The following is a 22978-nucleotide window of genomic DNA, read 5'->3' on the forward strand; positions in this document are numbered from 1 at the left end:
TTCTCTACAACCACTTTTGGGCTTCCCTGGCAGCTCAGTGGCAAAGAGCCCCCGTCCACCTGCAGTGTGGAAGACTTGGGTTCGATCCCTGGGTCAGGAAGATCCCCTGGAGGAGGAAATGGCAACCCACTCTAGTGCTCTTGCCTGGAAAGTTCCATGGGCAGGGGGCCTGGTGGTGGCAAAGAGTCAGATACGACTGAGCGACTGACCACAGCAAAACAACGACTTTCAGAAAACGAAAGCAAAAGGAACCCTTCCTAACTCATTCGGTGCATCTGATGAGCCTAGCATTACTCTCAATACCAAAACCAGACGACAATACTACAAGAAAACTACAGATGCATATCTCTTGTGAATGTAGATGCAACCACCTTGAACAAGATATTTGCAATCAGATGCAATAATGTATAAAAAGAGCATATTACAGTCCCTTCAGCACATCAGTTTTCTTGCCTCTGTGCTTTGGCTTTTGCCGCTCCCTCTGTTTTGCCCTTTACACCTTTCTCTTCCCCACAGCCCAGCCCATTCACCTAGGAAACCTCACCTCATCTTTTGGTACTGATCCTAGGACAGTTCATCTGTGAATCCTTTCCTGTCAACGTCACTCAGGTAGACTATCCAATTTCTACGTGTGCCATTAGTGTAGCATGTACGAGCTTCTCTTACAGCTCCTGTACATAAGTACACTCATAAGCATGTGTACTTATCCCACTAGATTATGAATTTCTTAAGGAGAGTATCTGTGTCTTTGCATTATAGCCTCAGTCTGGCACATTATGTGGGATGGATGAATGGAGGAATGGAGGGGTGGAGAAATGGATAGATGGGTGGGAGAGAGGGAGGTTAGGTGGGTGGATAAGTAACTAGATCAATGGAAGTTAAGCTCCAAGAGAGCAACTGCTCTGTGTTGTTTACTTCTGTACCCCCATTGTATTGGATATGCCCAGTACACAATGTATTGGATAGTAGATGCTCAAAAAATAATTAATTAATTACCTCTTAATTAGTTAAAGGATGATCCATAATAAAAGTGGAGGTTTGGATGGATGGATGGATGGATAAATGAATGATGATGAATGCATTTGAATTATAAGTATTCAAGAGGAAGCAGAATGGCCACCTTGATGTAGAGCAGGAAAGCCTCCCTTGTCCACAAAGCTGCCTCCTCATTATTTTACTCTGGCCTGTTGCCATGTGTTAACTGAAGTGTCAAAGACTAGTTTTTAACTCAAAACACTCTAACACACAAGTTCTCTGTCTGTTGCACCCAGGACTAGGTTATTACCCAGTTGGGTTATTACCTTGCTGGGTTATTACCTCCACATGACACTGTGCCCACACGTGTCACCGCTGTGTAGGAGAACAAAAAAGACAGATGCTTTTCAGAGAACTAAATAGCATCCCTAGGTGACGTTGCTGTGAAGTAGCACTGGTGCAATTCAACCTGAGCATTCATTCAGGCTCCAGAATCCACACTGTTTCAACTTTGCCATAAGATGTCTGCTTCCCCAGGTCTCCTAAGCTCCCCTGGGAAGATGCCCTGACAGTTCCAGGCCAACTTGGCTCACCCAGTGTGATCCATGCACGCTGGACCTCATGCACGCTTCTGCTCTGTTGTTTCCCCCATAGTGATTCAGTTGGTGGAGTGGTCTGTCTCCCTTGACGACCAGGAGCCTTTGAGAATAGAAACGTGTCCTGCTATCTTTGCGGTGCTTAGTGTTGGTGAATGAATGAATGATCCATAGATACCTTCATAGTCTTTTCGTTTGTTTGTTTTATTTTATTTATTTTTATTTTGTTTCTTATTGGAATATAATTGCTTTACAATGTTGTGTTAGTTTCTGCTGTACAATGAAGTGAATCAGTTATATGTGTGCATATATCCCCTCTCTCTTGTACTTGCCTCCTACCCACCCCCATCACACCCATCTAGGTCTTCACAGAGCATTGAGCTGAGCTCCGTGTTATACAGCAGATTCCCACTAGTTACATATTTTATGCACAGTAGTGTATATATGTGTGTGTGTGTATGTGTGTGTGTGTGTATCTCGTGAAGTCACTCAGTCATGTCCGACTTTTTGTGACCCCATGGACTGTAGCCCACCAGTCTCCTCCATCCATGGAATTTTCTAGGCAAGAGTACTGGAGTGGGTTGCCACTTCCTTCTCCAGGGGATCTTCCCAACCCAGGGATTGAACCTGGGTCTCCTGCATTGCGGGCAGATGCTTTACCGTTTGAGCCACCAGGGAATTGCTGCTGCTGCTGCTAAGTCACTTCAGTCGTGTGTGTAGGGAATCACTACATATATATAAGTTCTGACCTCTCAGTTTATCCCTGCCTCCCCTTCCCCACAGTGTCCACGTGTCCGTCTCTACGTCTCTGTCTCTATTCCTTCCCTGCAAATAGGTTCATCTGTACCATGTTTCTAGAGTCCACATATATGCTTTAATATACGATATTTGTTTTTCTCTTTCTGACTTATTTCGCTTTGTATGACAAACCCTAGGTCCATCCACATTTCTGCAGGTGACTCAATTTCATTCCTTTCAATGGCTGAGTTATATTGCAATGTATACACGGACCACATCTTTTTTATCCATTCATCTGTCCTTGGTTATTTAGGTTGTTTCTATGCCTGACTATTGTAAATAGTGCTACAATGAACACTGAGGTACGTGTGTCCTTTTGAATTATGGTTTTCAGTGGCTTAGTGGGTAAAGAATCTGCCTGCAACACAGGAGACACGGGAGATGCGAGTTCGATCCCTGGGTCGGGAAGATCCCCTGGAGAAGGAAATGGCACCCCACTCCAGTATTCATGCCTGGAAAATCCCATGGACAGAGGAACCTTGTGGGCTGCAGTCCATGAGGTTGCAAAGAGTGGGACATGACTGAGCGACTAACACCTTCATTTCCAGGGTGTATGTCCAGTAGTGGGATTGCTGGATCATATGGTAGTTCTATAGATATCTTCATGTTCTTTTAAGCTGGCATGCTTATTCACCCTGGGCACTTCAGCTGCCAAGGACCAGCATGTTATTGAACTCATTTCTGAAAATTCTCCATCTTTGTGTTTTCTACTTCTTCTTATTTCTTTTGATGGTTTAGCTTCAGACTTCCTAAGAGCTTTTCCCATTGAATGTAATTCATGATGGGGGAAAAATAAACTGTGGTCTGGGTGCATCCTAATTGGAATATGGCATGCCTCTCACAGATGTGTGCTCACCAAGCCAGCCATGAATTTGTTTCCCGCTGCCAAATTTCTTAAAATAAAAAGGAGTTTCCAGGCCGATTGTGCAAACATTAAAAAAAATCTGATAACTTCCTACCTTATTTCTTAATAAATTAAACAGTAGAAGAAAGCCCTCTAGCAGCGTGTTATTGAATTCCTAAATCTTTCCCTTCAAAGAACTTCACTTGGATTATTAACAAACATTTATCGACCCCTTTTCTGTGACAGGTTATCCATGTAGATTATCCCATTATGGCCTCCCAAGCACACTAGGAGGTAGATAGCATCAAACAAGTTTCAGAGGGAGAAACAGAGGCTCAGAGGAGCCGAGTCACAAGCCCCAGGCCTCACAGCTGGGAGACGGTGAGGCAGGAATCTGAACTCAGCCAGGTCTGTCCAGTGCCAGTTTGAGGGCTGGTGTGCTGCACCCCAGCTGCTTCCTTCCCATTTCTTAAAGCTGGGACTGGTGCCAGGACCCTGCACTTTAAATTCGGGGGACAACCTAGCAGAAAACAAGGCTTAGCTTGGCAGGCAGGACACAGGACAGTCTGTCTCCTTCTCACAGCCAGAGACAGACAAGGCAGAACCCAAGCCTGGGTCCAGGATGCCAAGACCTTACGTAGCCCCCTTGTCTCCCATCACCACCATCACATCAAGGGGAGACTGGATGAGTGCTGATGGTTGTCTTATTTGGTTTTCTCTTGGTGGGTAAACAGTGTCCTGATCCAATGATAGAATGGAGACACAGAAGAGCTGAGTGGAGGGAAAGAATGGCAGGGTGTTGTATTTGCCAAGGAACCATCCTTTAGAGGTAGGCATTCAGGGAGGCAGAACTGCCCAGATCGCCACCAGCAGAGACAAATGCCAGATCAGTGGTTGGTCCAGGGGCCCACCCAGAAGAGAGGCTCTCATATTTTCTATCCTAAATGACCTAACCAAAAAGTTGTCTGTCTCCAGTCACACCGGATTGTGGAAGGATGATCAGCAAGACTGTTCGAATCCAGACATTAGATAAACAAAGCTGCACATTGTGGGAAGAGGCCATTCAGTCAGGCACTTGCTATAGGCTGGAGGCCTTAAATATTTCTTTTCTTGAATCAACACAACAAACTGGTGATGTGGATACTTTAACCCCTTTTTGCAGACACAGAAACTGACTGAAGGCCTGGGAAGTGCTTTGTCCAGGTTGCCCAGGGGACTGGGGCAGGACTGAATCCTGTTTCTGGCCTCTGGCCTCCCCATGGTTAGTCAGTCCCAGGTTGGTTATGGCTGGAAATGTGGACATTCAAAGACACTGGTTAATCATCTTTTAGCACTTGCAAACCCCTTTGAAAATGTGAATGGATTTCCCCTTAGACAAATGCGTAACCCACTCCACAGTGATAGATTTCAGTAAGATGGTGACCCCTTCAACAGAGTAGCCACTCCCCAGTGGTCACCTGCTCTCCAAGGTGACCGTATTCCTTTAGGTCCAAAGTCATATTTGAACCTTAGGTCTCCCCTGTTTTGAAACTTGGGTCAGTCACCAGGCTGTGACTGTCCTTGACTCGAATAACAGAAATTGATGAGTACTCCAAAACACTCAAGCCTGTATCTGACACTAAAATATGTGGCTGGGACCTTCTTATTGACATAGTTGATTTTTATACACAAAAAAATAACTCCAGTTTATGTGTATACCCCATATAGAGTCGTCAAAAAAAAAGAGAAAAAGGAAAACCCTGGTATATAATCTTTGCATAATAGATCAATTATAGATTTCTCAAATCCTAGTACTCTAGCTTTCAAAGCCTCTTTGAATAATTATGTTTTCACATTTAAATTTCATAACCCTCTAAAAGGAGGATGAATAATTCTGAGGGAAATTATTTATTCTCATGATGAAGCATAAAGCAGTTCAAAGCTACGTTTATACACACTGACCAATTTTCATCTCAGTTAACATATGTCAAGCATGTACTATTGCTCAGCACGTGCAAAGTACTTTAGTACACATGGTCTCATTTCATCTCCCACCCTCAGCAGTGCCATGAGGGAGGTAAGGCTAGTCTTATCACTCCCATTTCACAGAAGAGAAAACTGAGGTCCAGAGAAGTTCTCTGACCTGCCCAAAGTTAAACATGGGTAGGAAGTGGTAGAGCCAAGACTGAAGCGCTGGGTTCCAGATTCCAAGTCTGGAGTCACATTTGAGGCACATTTGCTTATACCTCAACCCATGTGTGAAGCAATGTTTCAGATGCCAGCCTGGGATAAGAACTTGCTGTGCATAATGCAATTACCGAGAACGAAAACCTGTGAGGACATGTCAGGGCCTTTTGTATTGTTCATTAGAGAATGTCATCCTCCCTGACAGTCAGGGCTCACTCCCAGGTCTCCTTTACCGTGAAGCCCCCTGACTACTACCCTCTCCCCCAGCAGAGGGCCTCATCCCCTGAACCTTGGGTCACCTGCTCTCATTTGCCATGTGCACATTTAAGAGTGGTAAATCTCTGAATTAGAGTCAGGAACTTCAGAGGCATCAGATGAAGGGTTGGCCCAGCATTCGTTGCCAAGGCAACAGCTACTTGACTTGACCTCTGACCAAATGTCTGGGCAGGTGAGCAAACCGGAGGAAGCAAGGATGACTCAGGGCGTCCCTGCCTGCGGTGATTGGGGGATGACTCAGGTGTTAAGGGAAAAGGACAGGCAGGAGGCCAGCCTTACATGATGGGCATTTCTGTGAAGATTTTGCCTTTCCTGAAAAACTGAGGGTCCCTAAAGTGTGGGGATCACCTCTCAACCTTCTCTACAGCTGATGTGGAACCCAGCCCAGTGCTAAGTAGTATCCAGTAAATCATGGATCTGTATTGTCCAGTTAATGCCAAGGTGTGAACCAGCCTGGCTCACAGAGTTTTTCAAACTGCCAGTCATGACCCACTAGTGGGCCATGAGATCACTTTTGGTGCTACACTCAGCATTTTTATTGGTAAGGTAGAAACGAAGCGAAAAGGAAAAAATGGAGCATGCCACATACATAGTAAGGATTAATATTATTTTCCAAGATTTTTTTCATGGAAAACATGAAAACTGTGTGTAGTATTGGTGGTGGTGATGGTGTGTGTGTGTTTGTGTGTACTGGTGATGGTGGTGGTGTAGACGCTGAGTCGTATCTGACCCTTTTACGACTCCATGGACTGTAGCCCACTAAGCTCCTCTGTTCATGGGATTCTCCAGCAAGAATACTGGAATGGGTTGCCGTTTCCTTCTCCAGGGGATCTTCCTGACCCAGGGATTGAACCCACGTCTCCTGCTTAGCAGGCAGATTCTTTACCACGGAACCACCTGGGAAGGCTGTGTACTAGGTTGTGATATAAAATACATTCTTATTGAGTCTAAGATTTTTGAAAAACAATAGTTAGAAAACAATCTCAGAAATTCATTTGACCAGTTTCCTGATTATAAGAACATTAAACATTAATGGTCATTTGTACTATTTATCCATTTGTTTATTACTCAAAAAAATCTGTTATGGTTGCCTTCTCCGCTGTGTCAGCTTGTTAGGTATGAAAGTAAGATATTCAAGACGAGCGACTAGGTCAGTGTGGCTGGAGCCACTAATTATGCAGCAGGGGGCAGAAGAGGTATGTTCTCTCCCTGCTCGTGTTCAAAGGAGGAGCCTTTGTTTGCTGGGCTTTTGTGGTTCACAGGGCGAGGAGTGGGCTTGAATTTTGACCTTTGCCTTCTGTCGGTCCCCTCGCCCTGACAGCTGGCTTAAATAATTCAGCACCTGTGTGTTGATACTCCTTCATTGCACTCCAGTTTTGTCATTGGCAGTCTTGTTTCTCCAGTGAGTTTATTCTTGAATACATCTTCTGCTTCTTTTGCATCTCCAAAATGCCTAGCAGAATTGGGACTACTGTAGGCACTCAATAAATGCTTCCAGTTTATTGACAACTACTTTTGTTCAGGTCCCTGCTAATCTTCTCATCTTCTCCTACCACAGAGCATGTATGGTATGGCTTTGTGGTTATGTGTGTAATAGTCCACCTCCTCCACTTAGACTGTGAGCCCATTGGGAACGGGAGTAGGTGTATCCTGTCCATCACCATATCCTCAGTTCCTAATGCAGCACAACACATGCCTGCCTCATTCGTTGTCTCCTCCGTGATTGACATCCAGTAGGTGTATCTGTTAGTCATCACCATAATAATACTGAGTAATGAACAACCCTGAGTATCTCAATGGCATATTAAATTAACACTTGCCTTTGTGGGGCAGCTCCAAGCTACAGATTGTACTGGATCAGCTCTGTGGGTCTCTCACCTTCCTTACACGAGCAGGCTAAGCAGGGTGTGTTTTTCTCATGACAATGCAAAAACACAAAAGAGCAAGTTCAACTGCACAGGTGCTTTTGAGACGTTTGGTTCCTTCATATCTCTTAACATACCTTGGCCAAAGTTCGTGAAACCAAAAGTCAAGGAGCAAGAAAGCACACTCTGCCTGTGGAGGGCGTGGTGATGACAGGAACAGTGAATATTTCTGAGTAGTCAGTCGAGTAAGTTCTCAGTTTCTCACTAAGTGTTCATGGAACGGAAAGGATGGGATGAAAATAATTGGATTCTAGGGATCTCCCATGGGTATTCACCATACAAGTTACAAAAGCCCGTGGGGACTTTTTAGCTCCTGAAATACAGCTCTACGGAGAAAGCCAGAGCTTTGTCTGACAGATAACAGCCCAACCACCCAGAGTGGAATTTGCTGGGGAAGTAAAGCGAGCCCTCAGAGGACTGCCAGGAGAGATGTCCTCCAGGGTGCTTGGGGTGGCAGCTGCCTCGGGAAGGCTGGTAGGACCATGACCACTGAGTTCTCAAGAGGTGTCTCTGCGCAAGTGAGGTCCCTGCCAGTTCTGAGGAAATGATTTTCTTCTTTGTCCTTTGGGCATGTGCACATACAGACGAATGTTTGTTAATCAGCAAGAGACATTTGGAAAGACCTAGACATCATTTCCAAAAGGATGCAGAGCCTTGGTTCCCGTATTTCCTTTGCGGTACCAACTCTGGTGTGGTTTGAGGCTGTGCGTGGGGTTTGAGGGGTTTTGCACCCCTCCTTTGGGCAGCAGAAAAATAACAATCTGTTTTCCTTTCACCCTCTGTTCCCACCACCTGCAGGAGTGCTCTGCCTGCCAGACAGCCTGAACCTTCACCGGGACCCACAGCGGACCAGCAAGCCGGGAGAGCTGCCCATGTTTAGCCAGTCTGAGCTGAGGACCATCGAGCAATCCTTGCTGGCAACCCGCGTCGGCAGCATCGCAGAACTGAGTAAGTGGATGCTGGTTCTCTGCCTACTCTGTGCCCAAGGGGCTGACTGTGCTCAGGGCAGTGTTCTGTAACCAATCCGGTGGCTCCTTTTATTAAGCACCCACTATGTACACAGATCAGTGTTGATGGCCATGGTGAAGGCAAGGGCTCTGGAGTCAGGTAGACTGGTAAAGACTGCCTCTGATGGAGGTCAGCCTCCTACCCTTTTCTAAGCCTCCATTTCCTTTTTTATAAAACAGAGAATATGGTAATACTTCACTTAGAATATAGTTGTGGTGACTCAGCAAGCTGACACCCACCAAGGAGGTCTCTGTAGTCCCTAGCACACAGTAAGTGCTGTAAAGACTGTTGATTTCCACAACAGGACCATGTCTGTTCAAAATCCTCCACTGGCTCCCCATCTGATCCACAGGAAAAGCCAAAATCCTCAAAATTTCATCCAGGCTCCCTACCTGTATCCCTCAGACATCTTCCTCCACTTCCTCCCCAGACCTGCTGAACTCAGTCACACTGGTACCTCTTGTTCCTTGAACACAGCAGACATACCTCAGGGCCTTTGCACATGCTGTTCCCTCTGTATAAACCACTCTCATCCTCCAGATATCCACATAGCTTATTTCCTCATTACCTTCAAGTCTCACCCAAATGTTACCCCTTAATGAAGTTTTCCCTGAGCACCCTATTTAAAATTATAACACCCTAAGAACCCTGATCCCTCTTCACTGCTTTACCTTTCTTCCCAGCTATTACCCTATGACATGCTCAATTTCTTTTTGTTTTTCAGTAACAAGTCCACTGAGATATAATTCATATCCTGTTCACCTACTTAAAGTGTATCATCATTCAATGGCTTTTAGTATATTTCCAAGTTATACAACCATAACCACAATCAATTTTAGGACATTTTCATCACCCCAACAAGAAACCTGATAACCATTAGCAATCATTCCCCTCCCTCCTTCCCCCAGACACCCTCAATAGTTGACTCATTAATTTTTTTAATTATCTGTTTCCTGCTATTAGAATATATTCTCACAGAGAGAAGAGATATTTGTTTTGTTCACTGTTGTAACCTCAGCACCACGAATACTGCTTGGCACATAGTCAGTCCTTGGGAAATGTGAAAAAAAGGGAGAGACAGAGACAAAGAGAGAGATGGGAAGAGAGGGAGAGAAGGGGCAGAAAGGTGGAGAGAAGAAGGCTGGGGTGTCCCAAGTTTGAGTAATGATTGCTGTGCTTCTACACCTCCTAATTCAGGTCTGGGCTGAATCTGGCCAACCAGAGGAATATAAAACTGTATTTACTTATGATCCAATTGATTGTCCAGTGACACAGCCCTGTGTTAGCTCCAGATGGAACTAGAGTAATGATCACAGAAATGCTAGAGTATGTTGAAGTGTGAGATAGTGTGAAATTCTAAAAAATTCTGAACTATAAGAGACTTAAGGACTCATAAAGCAACTTGTACCTCTTCCCAAGAATTCCCTGTATACCCAGGACAGTCATCCTACTTTGAGCACATGGCTTGCACCTCTGCAAAGGGAAGCAGTCGCTGATTCGAGCTAAAGGGGCCCCTTATGTTCACTAGAGCTTTTTTGGCACCTGAATTTGGAAACTGTGCTTCCATTCCCATCAAACTCCCAAAGTCATGAGATGCCTCTGATTACCGGGTCTTCCAGCCACTGGTCAGTTGTATGATTGTTCTTAAACTTAAGGATTCTGTGGATCCGTTTGGCAGCCTGATGAAGCCTGTGGACCCTGCCTTAGAACAGTACTTTTAAATGCATGAAATAAAGTGTATCAGTTTATTAAGGAAGCTAATTATATTAAAAGACAGTTATCAATATATTTCAGCTGAACTGTGATATAGTTTATATCACATTATATGTGATATAGTCATATGTTTTATTAGAACATTATAAAACAAGATCTAGCAGCAACTCTGGTGACCTATTATTTTGAGGTGGTGATGTGTGTGAATGATATTTTGAGATATCTGCAACAGTTGGAAGTGGGGGAAGGAAAGGTCTACATTTTAACAGCCCCCCACCCCAGAGATTCAGATGTAGCTGGTCCAAGCAGATCCCTTGGGGAAACATCTCAAAGAAGAAATGCCTTGTTGTTTGGGACTCCACCAATTTCCAAAACATGCCCATGACCTTGGAAAGGCCGATTCTGGCTACAGGGTTGGACCATGTCTACATGGGTGCCACCGTGGAAGAGGCCCCCACACGTTCTCCTCTGGAGTCTCAAAGGTTTGTCCTGAAGTATTTTAAGGGCCCCTCCTAGCACCTGGGCTGGAGCTCTGCTCAATTCCAGTGCTTCTCTTGAAGGAAAGGATTTGCTAAATAAATCTGCACTTCACCTAAGCAGGCAGTCCACAGGAGCAGCTTGTCACGTAAATTGTTTTTAAGGACAATTTGTTCTGTAAATTAAATGCTGTCGTTGCCGTTGAATATTGACTTTTGCATATGAATTGTTGGCACACAAATAGGTGCTGCTAATTATGAATAGGTTCCCTCCGTTCATTAAGTCAGCCCCGTAGAACGTGTATGCAGAAGCATGTTGATAAGCCACGTCGGCGACAGAAAGTAATAAAATTGCCTTCTTTTCTGATCTGACTGTAATTTAGACTGACTTGCTCTGTGGTCTGAATCAATACAGCCTTGCCCTGTCTGTGTACATAGAGAGCTGTTCTTCATATTCAAAGGTTACTCTGCCCGTGCGGATTCCAGAAACCACTGTTGTTCCAGCAATGGCGGGGTGGAGTCTGTTCCCAGCTGTCCCTGCTCTTCTTGAATCAGGCTGTTCGGGGTTGAGGGCAGAGCCCCTGACTATAGCCTTCTTAAGAGCCAGCAATAATAGATGTTGATCTAGGGAACTATGAAAAATCTACACGAGCTACTTCCAGTGTAACCATTGTTATCCACAGAGATGTGGGAATGAAGGTAAGAAGGGATAAATAACCTGTCTAAGATCAACCACACCTGTGAACTGATGACTTGAAATTGAATCCAGTTCTCCAACCAGAGCTGTCATCACTACACATGACTCCCTGTCTCTGGGGGAAGCCTGGGCATTTCTAGATGATATGGGTGGACTGTATCTGCCTGTATAATATCGGACCGTTAGTCAGACCTTTGTTCCTTCCAGGTCTGAGGATCTACAGTTTGCTCTGTACCAGGTGTTGTGAATGCTGCCCTCAAAGCTACATTGGAGATGTGAGAATTCACAAAGGTTACCGAGTATTTCACCCCCCACTCCCCCACTCCGCTCACCCTGCCCTTGCCCGCTGAGACTTCTTCCTGTATATGCCCTGCTTCTATCCTCAGGGCATCAAACTGCCTTCGTCAGTGGTGATGTATAGCGATGATGTTATGGCTTGGGGCAAAAATACATCCACTATTTCCAGACCACCTACTGTGTGCCAGGTGCTTTAAGCACATGAAAGGAATTATTATTCTCATTTTATAGATAAGAAAACTAAGACTTAGAAGGATAAATGTTTTGCCGAAAGCCACACAACTCCTAAGTGGCAGAGCCCCATTTCAAATCATCTTTTCTTTTTCTGCTTAACTGTGCTGTGTCCAGCTGAGTTCTGCACTCTAAGCACCTAACACATGGCCCTTAGCTTGGGAAATATCTGTTGAAAGTCCAATGAATATACGAATAACCCGCAGTGAACTAGTCCGTGAAACAAAAGCTGAAGAAAATGCTACAGGGGAGGGGAACTCAATGAAATTCTTGTCAAATATTTTGTGTTCTATTGAACTGAATTTTGAACTCAGAGAGCTAGAACTGGAATCTCTGTATGTCAAATTATTTGAAAGTGAAAATGAAAGCCGCTCAGTCTTCGCGACCCCATGGACTGTAGTCCTTGGAATTCTCCAGGCCAGAATACTAGAGTGGGTAGCCTTTCCCTTCTCCAGAGGATCTTCCCAACCCAGGAATCGAACCCAGGTCTCCCACATTGCAGGCAGATTCTTTACCAGCTGAACTGAGCCACTCACATTATTTGAGTGAGAAACTAAATCAGGAGATCACAAAGGTCCCCAAACTGACACAGGCTGGTTGGTGATTCTTAACCGTGAGCCCAAGGAAATTAGCAAGACAGTACTTAGAGTTCAGTGAGCAGACCAGGCCTCCTTACCTGAACTGGTCAGGAGTAGGTCTGCAGGAAGCCAGTCCACCCCACCTCCAGGGAAAGCAGAGGCCCTGGCTGTGCTTATTTTTGAATCAACTCGGCTCTACATTTGGTCCCATCCATCCCATATTTGTGTCCTCTGAGACCTTGTTGCAGCTCTTCTGCCCAATGTTCCTTGCCTTGCCCCCAAGCTCCCAATTAACCTGCATTGGACAGCCATTAAGTAGAGTAATTGCTTTCTGTTATTTAAAGGGGGAAAAAATGAGGGCTTCATTGAAAAATGCCTCTTTCTGTTTTCTTTTTACACTAAACTGTGAACTTGCTGTTCCCACTCAATGTGTTCCTCGAAACAGGACCATTAATTTACAGCTGTGCGTAAAAAGCGTTTCTGGGTTGTCTCTCCTCAGTGTCACCAGAAAAGAAAAAAAAAGCCCTCATTGCTTGGACAAGGGTGCTCTCATATGTAAATGGGGAAACGGGGTCTTTTCATAAGGTCCTGCTGTCTCTGGCCACTAGAATGTACCTGTGACCCTTTTCAATGGTAAAGTGTCACTGGCCTTAACCCTTCTGTGCCTGAATTTCCTCATCTGTAAAATAGGGAATGAGTTGTCTTTGTTCAGTCGCTCAGTCATGTCTGACTCTTTGCCACCCACTGTGGCAGGCCAGGCTTCCCTGTCCATCACTATCTCCCAGAGCCTGCTCAAACTCATGTCCATAGAGTTGGTGGTGCCCATTCAATCATCTCACCCTCTGTTGTCCCTTGCTCTTCCTGCCTTCAATCCTTCCAGCATCAGGGTCTTTTCCAATGAGTCAGTTCTTCACATCAGGTGGCCAAAGTATTGGAGTTTCAGCTTCACCATCAGTCCTTCCAGTGAATATTCAGGACTGATTTCCTTTAGGATTGACTAGTTGGATCTCCTTGCAGTCCAAGGGACTCTCAAGAATCTTCTCCAACACCACAGTTCAAAAGCATCAATTCTTCCGAAGCAAGGAGCAAGCATCTTTTAATTTCATGACTGCAGTCACCATTTGCAGTGATTTTGGAGCCCAAGAAAATTTTGGAGGCAAGTTAAACCACGGTTTATGATGCTGAAGAGTGCCTTGATTTCCTCATCTGTGCTGTGTGACCTAGGTCAAGTAACTTGATCACTCTGATCCCCAGTTTTACCATCTCTGAAAAAAGAGTGATGATACCTCCTACCCCAGGGTTGTGGGAGGTTTTGAAAATGTACCATAGAAAGTGGTAGCTGACTGTGGATGAACAGCAGGGAATGAATTGAAGGTGCTGTCATAGTACAGGTTTTGGGGAAAGGAACCCATGTTGAAATATGCAGTCCTTTGTCTCAGGGTGATCACAGTGGCATTCAGGAAGACAGCTTAGAGAAGATTGCACTGATAACCTGAGTCTGGAAGGCAGAGCTCCATTTCCCAAAGGGTAGCAAGGGAGATTGCAGGTAATAGACAAAACACTTTCTATTTTTAATTGCCATGAATTTTTTATGGGTACTAGAAAAATATTGGTTTTCCTTTTATGGCGCTGATATAAAGTTTCATTTTTCAATGAATGTATTGTGTGAAAGAGGAAGCTAATTTAAAGAAAAATGTTAAGTAAATAAATTGGACCTGCGGCACACAGATATGTGAGAATTCATGATGCTGATTTTCAAATGACTGACATTTGGGAAACCTGATTATAAGCAGATTCTCAAGTAGGTTCCTAGAACCAAACTCTAGCCACCCAAACTCAGTGTAGCTAGTGACAGTGGGTTTGTTGCTTTGGGTTCATGAATGAAGCTGACCGGGAAGCAGCAGATAGCACATACATAGAGTGGGATTTGAAGTGGAGCTAGTGATTGTAGAATCCCCATGCCAATTTCATCTCCCGTGACCAACCCTCATCAGAGACATCCTTTAGGCCTGTGCTCCAGAGACTGGGCTGATGACAAAGATGATGCTGATGGTGAAGCATATAGTATGATGATGGAGATGGTAATGGTGGTCAAGATGGTGGAAAGAAATGGTGCTAGTGATGAGGATGGTGATGGTAGTGGCAATACAAAGCAAAAGATATGTGCTGAATACTTACTATGCATTCAGAATGTGCCCAACCCTATTTCAAGTGCTTTAAGTGATTTATATGATTGCTTCATTAGGAACTAATATTATCTCCATTTTCCAAATGAAGAAACCAATGTGAGGTACTTTCTACATGTTATCAGTTTAATCCACACAACAGGTTCACAAAGGACATAATTATCCCCAAATACAGAGACGTTAACTCACCCAAGATCATGCAGCTGGTCAGTGGCAGGTTGGAAACTCAGACTCAGAGAGTCTGACTCCAGAAAGCTTGTCCCTAATCACCAAACACACTGCTCCTCCAGGAACAGGGCAATGAATGAGTCATGTCTCTATCCATTAAACTCAATAGGGGAAGCAGATGTATGGGCATCTAAAGCATGTCTGAATTAAACACATAACATGTTGGACTTTATCATCAGGTGTTGTAGGTACACAGAGTAAAGGGCAATTGATTCTGAATGGGGGCATCCTGGAGGGCTCCCTGGAAAAACTGGCATTTGATCACAGCCTTGAAAGTCTTCAGTAATTGAGAAGATGAAGGGGAGGGTCATATAAGGTGAGAAAACAAGAGAAAAAGTGGGGAGCCTAGAAGTGCAGGGCAAAATGAATGATGCTCTGAGGACACAGTTAGTCCAACCAAAACCAAAGCCTTCCCAGGGTCTTGGGGACCTGGAGGGGTGACGTGTGGCCCCAAAACATGGATCCTCTTCTCTTCTCCACCCGATTTTGATTTTTCTTATTTTGAGCTATTTTATGAGCGCTTTCAAGAAAGACAGAGGGAAAGATGAATGTACCCCAACCTGGCCCTAGATAGGAGGTACTAGAAAGTAAACCCCACCTCGCTAAGCTTATTACTCTGATAACTCCAAGAAGCACATGCCATAATTCAAAATTCAGAACTAACAGAAAAGTTGGAAGGGAATGTTGCCCACAATCCCTCTAGGCAGAGAAATCCTTGGTCAACATTTTGCTTTTTTCCCCCTGTTATTTACTCAGTGCATATTTTTAATAACATAATCCTGATCACTCTGTATGCAATTTTGAATTTCACTTTTTTGCCACTTACCATTCTAACACAAAGATAGTTTTTTCATTTATTGCAGCTCTCTGTAAACATTTTTAGTAACTGCATAAGTTTTATCACATACCAGAGTTTATTTAACCATGCTCTGATTTTCAAACATTTGTTTCTTTGTCAAATTTTGGATTCTATAAATAAGGTTTTGGATAAAAATCCTTGTGCATGAAGATTTTGCTGCATTTTGGATTCCAACCTTGGGACAGAGTCCCAGAAATGGAATTACTGAATCAAAGGAAAGGAGCATTTGTTAACACCTTGGCTACACAATGCCAACTTGCCCCATCATGGACTTGGAGCTGGCCACGGCTGCAGTGAGCCGTCTCTGTAAAAAAAACTTAGGTCAGTGTAGGGTGACGAGCACAGACATTAGAGTCAGGCAGACCCAGGTTTACAATCTTATCTCTGCTTTGTGACCTTGAACCTTGGTTTCTTATCTGTAAAACAGAATTTCTTAACCTGGGCATTATTGACTCCTGGCAAAACTCTTCCTTATAGGGACTGATTTGTTCATTGTAGGATGTTTAGCAACATCTCTAGCCTCTGCCCACTAGGTACAGTAACAGTCCCCAGAATGTGACACAAGAAATGTCTCCAGATGTTACCAAATGTCCCGTGGGAGGCAAAATCACCCCGCTTGCAGATCACTGCTGTAAAGCTAAAATGATGTCTCTCAGTTGTGTCTGACTCTTTGAGACCCCATGGACTGCAGCATGTCAGGTCTCCCTGTCCATCACCAATTCTCAAAGTTTATTCAAACTCATGTCCATTGAATCGGTGATGCCATCCAACCATCTCATCTTCTGTCGTCCCCTTCTCCTCCTGCCTTTAATCTTTCCCAGCATCAGGGTCTTTTCAAATGAGTCCATTCTTTGCATCAGGTGGCCAAAGTATTGGAGTTTCAGCTTCAGCATCAGTCCTTCCAGTGAATATTCACTGATTTCCTTTAGGATGGACTGGTTGGATCTCCTTGCAGTCCAAGGGGCTCTCAGCAGTCTTCTCCAACACCACAGTTCAAAAACATCAATTCTTCGGTGCTCAGCTTTCTTTATAGTCCAACTCTCACATCCATACATGACTACTGGAAAAACCATAGCTTTCATTAGATGGAACTTTGTTGGCAAAGTAATGCATCTGCTTTTTAATATGCTGTCTAGGTTGGTCATAGCTTTTCTCCCAGGGAACAGGCTTCTTTTAATTTCATGCCTGCAGTCACCATCTGCAGTGATTTTGGAGCCCCCAAAAATAAAGTCTCTCACTGTTTCCGCTGTTTCCCAATCTATTTGCCACTAAGTGATGGGACCAGATGCCATGATCTTAGTTTTCTGAACGTTGAGTTTTAAGCCAACTTTTTCACTCTCCTCTTTCACTTTCATCAAGAAGCTCTTTAGTTCTTCTTTGCTTTTTGCCATAAGGGTGGTGTCATCTGCATATCTGAGGTTATTGATATTTCTCCCAGCAATCTTGATTCCAGCTTGTGCTTCTTCCAGCCCAGCATTTCTCATGATGTACTCTGCATATAAGTTAAATAAGCAGGGTGATAATATTCAGCCTTGACTTACTCCTTTTCCTATTTGGAACCAGTCTGTTGTTCCATGTCCAGTTCTAACTGTTGCTTCTTGACTTGCATATAGATTTCTCAGGAGGCAGATCAGGTGGTCTGATAATCCCATTTCTTGAAGAATTTTCCACAGTTTATTGTGATCCACACAGTCAAAGGGTTTGGCGTAGTCAATAAAGCAGAAGTAGATGTTTTTATTGACTCTCTTGCTTTTGGGATGATTCAACGGATGTTGGCAATTTGATCTCTGGTTCCTCTGCCTTTTCTAAAACCAGCTTGAACATCTGGAAGTTCATGGTTCACATACTGTTGAAGCCTGGCTTGGAGAATTTTAAGCATTACTTTGCTAGCATGTGAGATGAGTGCAATTGTGCAGTAGTTTGAGCATTCTTTGGCATTGCCTTTCTTTGGGATTGGAATGAAAACTGACCTTTTCCATTCCTGTGGACACGCTGAGTTTTCCAAATTTGCTGGCATCGTGAGTGCAGCACTTTCACAGCATCATCTTTCAGGATTTGAAAGAGCTCAACTGGAATTCCATCACCTCCACTAGTTTTGTTCTTAGGGACTCACAAGGCTCTATAGGGTACTAGACCATTCAGGTATGAGCTAAATCAAATCCCTTATGATTATACAGTGAAAGTGACAAGTAGATTTAAGGGGACAGGTCTGATAGACAGAGAGCCTAAAGAACTATGGACGGAGGTTTGTGACATTGTACAAAAGGCAGTGATCAAGACCATCCCCGAGAAAAAGAAATGCAAAAAGGCAAAATGGTTGTCTGAGGAGGCCTTACAAATAGCTATGAAAAGAAGAGACACAAAAGGCAAAGGAGAAAAGGAAAGATATACCCATTTGAATGCAGAGTTCCAAAGAATAGCAAGGAGAGATAAGAAAGCTTTCCTCAGGGATCAGTGCAAAGAAATAGAGGAAAACAATAGAATGGGAAAGACTAGAGATCTCTTCAAGAAAATTAGAGATACCAAGGTAACTTTTCATGCAAAGATGGGCTCAGTAAAGGACAGAAATGGTATGGACCTAACAGAAGCAGAAGATATTAAGAAGAGGTGGCAAGAATACACAGAAGAACTATACAAAAAATATCTTCACAACCCAAATAACCACGATGGTGTCATCACTCACCTAGAGCCAGACATCTTGAAATGTGAAGTCAAGTGGGCCTGAGGAAGCATCATAGAGACAATGCATGTGAGGCGCTTTTTCACAGTGCCTGGCACAGAGTAGATGTATGTATGGCAGAAACCAACACACAAAACACATCTAAAAACTTTAAAATATATATTTAAATAAGTTTAAAAAACTAAAAAAAAAAAAAAAAAAATAGCATCGCAGCAACATTTAGATTAGTGTTTGACCAGACAACCAGGCACCATAGCCTAGCCCAGTTGACACACAAATTCACCATCAAAAATAACTTCAAGGAACATCTCCCCAAGTGTGCAACACCTCCCACTGTGCAAGAGATGATTTCCAGAGGGACAGGGGCAGTGCCTTAGATAACACTGGTCATGGGAGTGACGCTTTTCAATTCTATTTTCATTCTAATTGCTTTCAGAGGAAAGGCTCCACTTGATATGAGCCCCTAACAACTCTCACTTGCTCTTTTTAACAAAGGAAAACAGGACCAGAATTCAGGTATAAATTAATTACACTCTTTTTATTGAATTAACTTTCACAATGACCTTCTGTTTACAGCAAGGGATACTAATTTCCCATTTATGTCAGTGACATAATGTTTCTTTTTTAGATATATATATTCAAAAAATAAAATGAGTCCATCGAAGATTAAGTAAATAACAATACAGGTGGTGCTTGGATACAACTACATTCCTGAAGGTTGCTTACAAGCAAACCACATTTGAGAAACACAATCTTAGTCAAGGAAAGTCAGAGCTTCAGGCCCAACCAGTCTCCCATAAGAAGATATTCTCTCCAGGGCCAACCTGGGACTGTGCAAGTTTGGTCTGATGAAGGAGAAAGCTAGTTTTCTTCTAAGAAAGCATGAGAAAGGCCGGAGTGTTCTCAGAGTTTGCCAGTGCTGAGAATAATAAAACATGCCCCTCAAGGAGCGTGGTTAAGTGCATAGATTCTGGAGCCAGAGTGCTGGGGTTCAAATCCGCCTTCTGCTGTTCGTGGCTCTGCCCTGCTGAGAAGTTATTTCACCTCTTTGGGCCTCTGTGTCCTCGTCTGTAAAATAGGTTTATAAAGGTGCCTACTTTATAAGGTGTTATGAGAACTCAATGTTAAAGCGCTCTAACTGTGCTGTCACAAATAGGTGTCATTTTGGACTGAGTTGCTATCATTGGGAATGATGGACAAAAAGAATACTGTGTCACAGTGTACTAAGTGCTGTAACAAAGAAAGTGCAGTGTGGCATCTGACACAGGGGAGTGGGGGAAATTCCAGAATGGTGTCCTGGAATATAATATGTAAGCCGACACCTGGATGATCAGCAGGAGTTAGCCTGGAAAAGAGGAGAAAGAGAATGTTCTAGATAGAGGGGATAACAGTTTATGCCCAGGCTCAGAGGAAAGACACAGTATAGTCCATTCTTGTGATTGCAAGGGAGGCAGTACTGGTCACAGCAGAGGCTGTGACAGAGGGGTGTGTCCCAGATGAAGAAGGCTGAAAGTAGACACGTACAAAGGGCTTTCTGTGCCTTGTTAGAAATTGTGGGTTCCAAAGAGCAGGACTGGAGTTATCGTAGCAGCCCGCTGTGCTTGAAGCAGCACCCCAAACCTGATAAGTCATTGACAGGCGTGTGGTGAATGAACAAACGCTTCCCTCTCTGCCTGATGAGACCATTTCCACTGAACGAGGGAATCTCGAGATGAGAATCTCTGCACCTCTTCTCTGTGAGTCTTGGCTACTTGAAGGATCTGAAATCTTACTTCTGTCCACAGGTGACCTGGTGTCCCGAGCAATGCATCACCTGCAGCCCCTCAATGCCAAGCACCATGGCAACGGCACCCCCCTGCACCACAAGCAGGGGGCGCTCTACTGGGAGCCCGAGGCCCTGTATACCCTTTGCTATTTCATGCACTGCCCACAGATGGAATGGGAAAATCCCAACGTGGAACCCTCCAAAGTCAACCTCCAGGTGGAAAGGTAAGACATGTGTTGGCTTTGGATGGCCAGAGAGAGAGGCTCCCATCGAGCCGACACCACTTTGTGGTGGGTGGGTTTTGCCTCTGAGGTGGTGCAAGGGTGGGGCAGGGGAGGGGCCAGAGCTGCCCAGTTTCCAGAAACTGGAGGCTGAATCTTGTACCCTGAAGAGTATCTGAGACCTCGGGGAGTGCTGTCTCTTCAGTCGTGTCTAACTCTTTGAGACCCTATGGACTGTAGCCCACCAGGCTCCTCTGTCCGTGGGGATTCTCCAGGCAAAAATACTGGAGTGGATGGCCATGTCCTCCTCTAGGGGATCTTCCCAACCCAGGGATTGAACCAACATCTCTTATGTCTCCTGCAATGGTAGGCGGGTTCTTTGCCACTAGCGCCACCTGGGAAGCCCTGAGACCTGAGTGAGATCTTTGAAATGGGTTTGCATAGGGCTGGTCCAATCTGCAATAAAAGTGGCCAGGGTCAGAAGAGAGGGTCTTCAAATTCTGGAGAGATGAGGGTTTCAGCAGTGCCAGGGGGCTTCACTGTGAAGGCAGCTTTGGGGGACGCCAGCCCTATGGGTGGGAGATGTCTGTCTTCATTTCACCCTGGCTGTCCTGGGGACTTGAGAGGGAAACTGTAACACCTGCACAGCCAGAAATGGGCTTCTTGGGCACACAGGGGACAGCATAGCAGGTCCCATGAGGCAGAATCCTCATGGCAGAGAAGGAAGGAGGGCTTCCTGGAAGAGGAAGCTCCCTCTGACCCAGCTTCTGCTGCTCCTCAGCACTGTCCATCTGCTCCCCTGTGCCTCAACCTCCCCATCCATAAACCAGCAGCAACACTAAGTGGTTTCCAGGTTCCCTTCTGCCTGGAAAATCCCAGGATTTTCTGAGGCTGGTTTCACCCTGTCAGAGGCAAGACATCCAAACTGCCGTCAGTCCAGAAGGCTGCCTGGAGGCATCCCCTCTTTCCATGCAGACAGATCCACAAAGCTCATCTCCCATATGCGTGGGTGCACAGTTGCTTCATTCATGTCCAACTCTTTGTGATGCCATGGACTGTGGCCCACCAGGCTCTTCTGTCCATGGGATTCTTCAGGCAAGAATACTAAAGAGAACTGCCATGCCCTCCTCCAAGGGATCTTCCCAACCAGGGGATCAAACTTACGTCTGCCTGTGTCTCCCACATTGAAGGTGGATTCTTTACCCACTGAGCCACCCAGGAACCCGTTATCTCCCCCAGCATCTCACAAATCGGGCCCATCCTCCAATGTACACAGGCTTGTACAGTAGTGACCGTTTATTGAGTCGTTAAAAGAGCTGGCTCTGTGATCCAGACTTGTAGGTTCGAATCCAGGCTCTTCCAATTAAAAGCCAGGGTATCTTGGAAAAGTGCCTTTAACCTCCCTATGCCTCAGTTTCTTCATCTATAAAATCTATAAAATAAGAATAAATCCTTCATAGGGCTTTTTGAAGACTGAATGCATTGAACAGTGCCCAGCATGTAGTAAATGCTTCATAAACATTCCCTTTTATAAATGTTGTTGGAGATCTTACCACACATAGCTGAATAGCTCCCAGTTTGGGCTCAATGCACTTTTTCTCTATTAAGTGATTCCAAGTAGTTTTGAAATGTTCATTGGATGCTCTGATTCTGCCAGAATAGATTGGATTTAATTGGGCTCCTAAACCATTCTCTTGGCTTTCAGTTAAAGAAGAGGATGGAGCATGGGTGAGACAGAAATTGCCTCTTTTTTTTTTTTTAAAGTATCCCAAGTTAGCATCAATATTTCAAGCCAGTCTGGAATTAACTTAATCAGGGGATTAGTCATGTCTGCCACTATCCAGGCCAAATCAGTGGTGCCCTGTGTATATTTTCATGTGCCAAACATACCCAAAGTGGAGAGGTGGCAACGTGCACATGGTCCCCAGGCAGGAAACAACCTCAGTCAGACACATCAAGACTTTGTGTTCTGAGTATGAATCATGATGGCTGGGAGGATGGAAGCCACTGGTCTCAGCTTTGGGGTATCTAGTTCTTCAGCCCCACCCAAAAGTCTATAGAATGGGGTAGTTCCTCTGATTCATCTCCTCCCCACACTCTTCAATTCCTGCCTCTTTTTAGTTGACCCCCTCGTATCTCCAGTTAGACCTCACCACCGCTGAGCACCAGAACCTTATGCAACTCAGCCTTCCAGTTTCACTGCCAAGTCTCACACTCTCAGGCTGGATCTTCTCAGAATACCTTATTCTTTTCTGCCCAACACAGCAAGTGTGTGTGTGCGTGTGTGTGTGTGTGTGTGTGTGTGTGTGTGTATTGCCTGTGAGCTTTGTGAGGACACAGAACACATCTGTTTTGGTTGTCGCACCGTACATAATGCCAAACTCAACACCTGGTATATATCACAAAGTTGATAATTATTTGTAGGATGAAAGAGTGGACAAATCCATTGATCCAGCTGC

The 22978-nt window shown here is 44.6% G+C and overlaps 1 protein-coding gene across 1 annotated transcript in view; it reads left to right on the plus strand.

Annotated features, from left to right (window-relative positions):
• The window catches only part of ABTB3 (ankyrin repeat and BTB domain containing 3), a 319847-nt gene that overhangs the window by 185637 nt on the left and 111232 nt on the right, over nt 1-22978 (plus strand). The window contains exons 2-3 of the mRNA XM_052640471.1: nt 8379-8528; nt 20318-20522. Of these exons, the coding sequence (XP_052496431.1) occupies nt 8379-8528; nt 20318-20522 (355 nt within the window). The remainder of the gene's footprint in view (nt 1-8378; nt 8529-20317; nt 20523-22978) is intronic.

This window comes from Budorcas taxicolor, chromosome 5 (assembly GCF_023091745.1).
Source record: "Budorcas taxicolor isolate Tak-1 chromosome 5, Takin1.1, whole genome shotgun sequence".
Classification (NCBI taxonomy): domain Eukaryota; kingdom Metazoa; phylum Chordata; class Mammalia; order Artiodactyla; family Bovidae; genus Budorcas; species Budorcas taxicolor.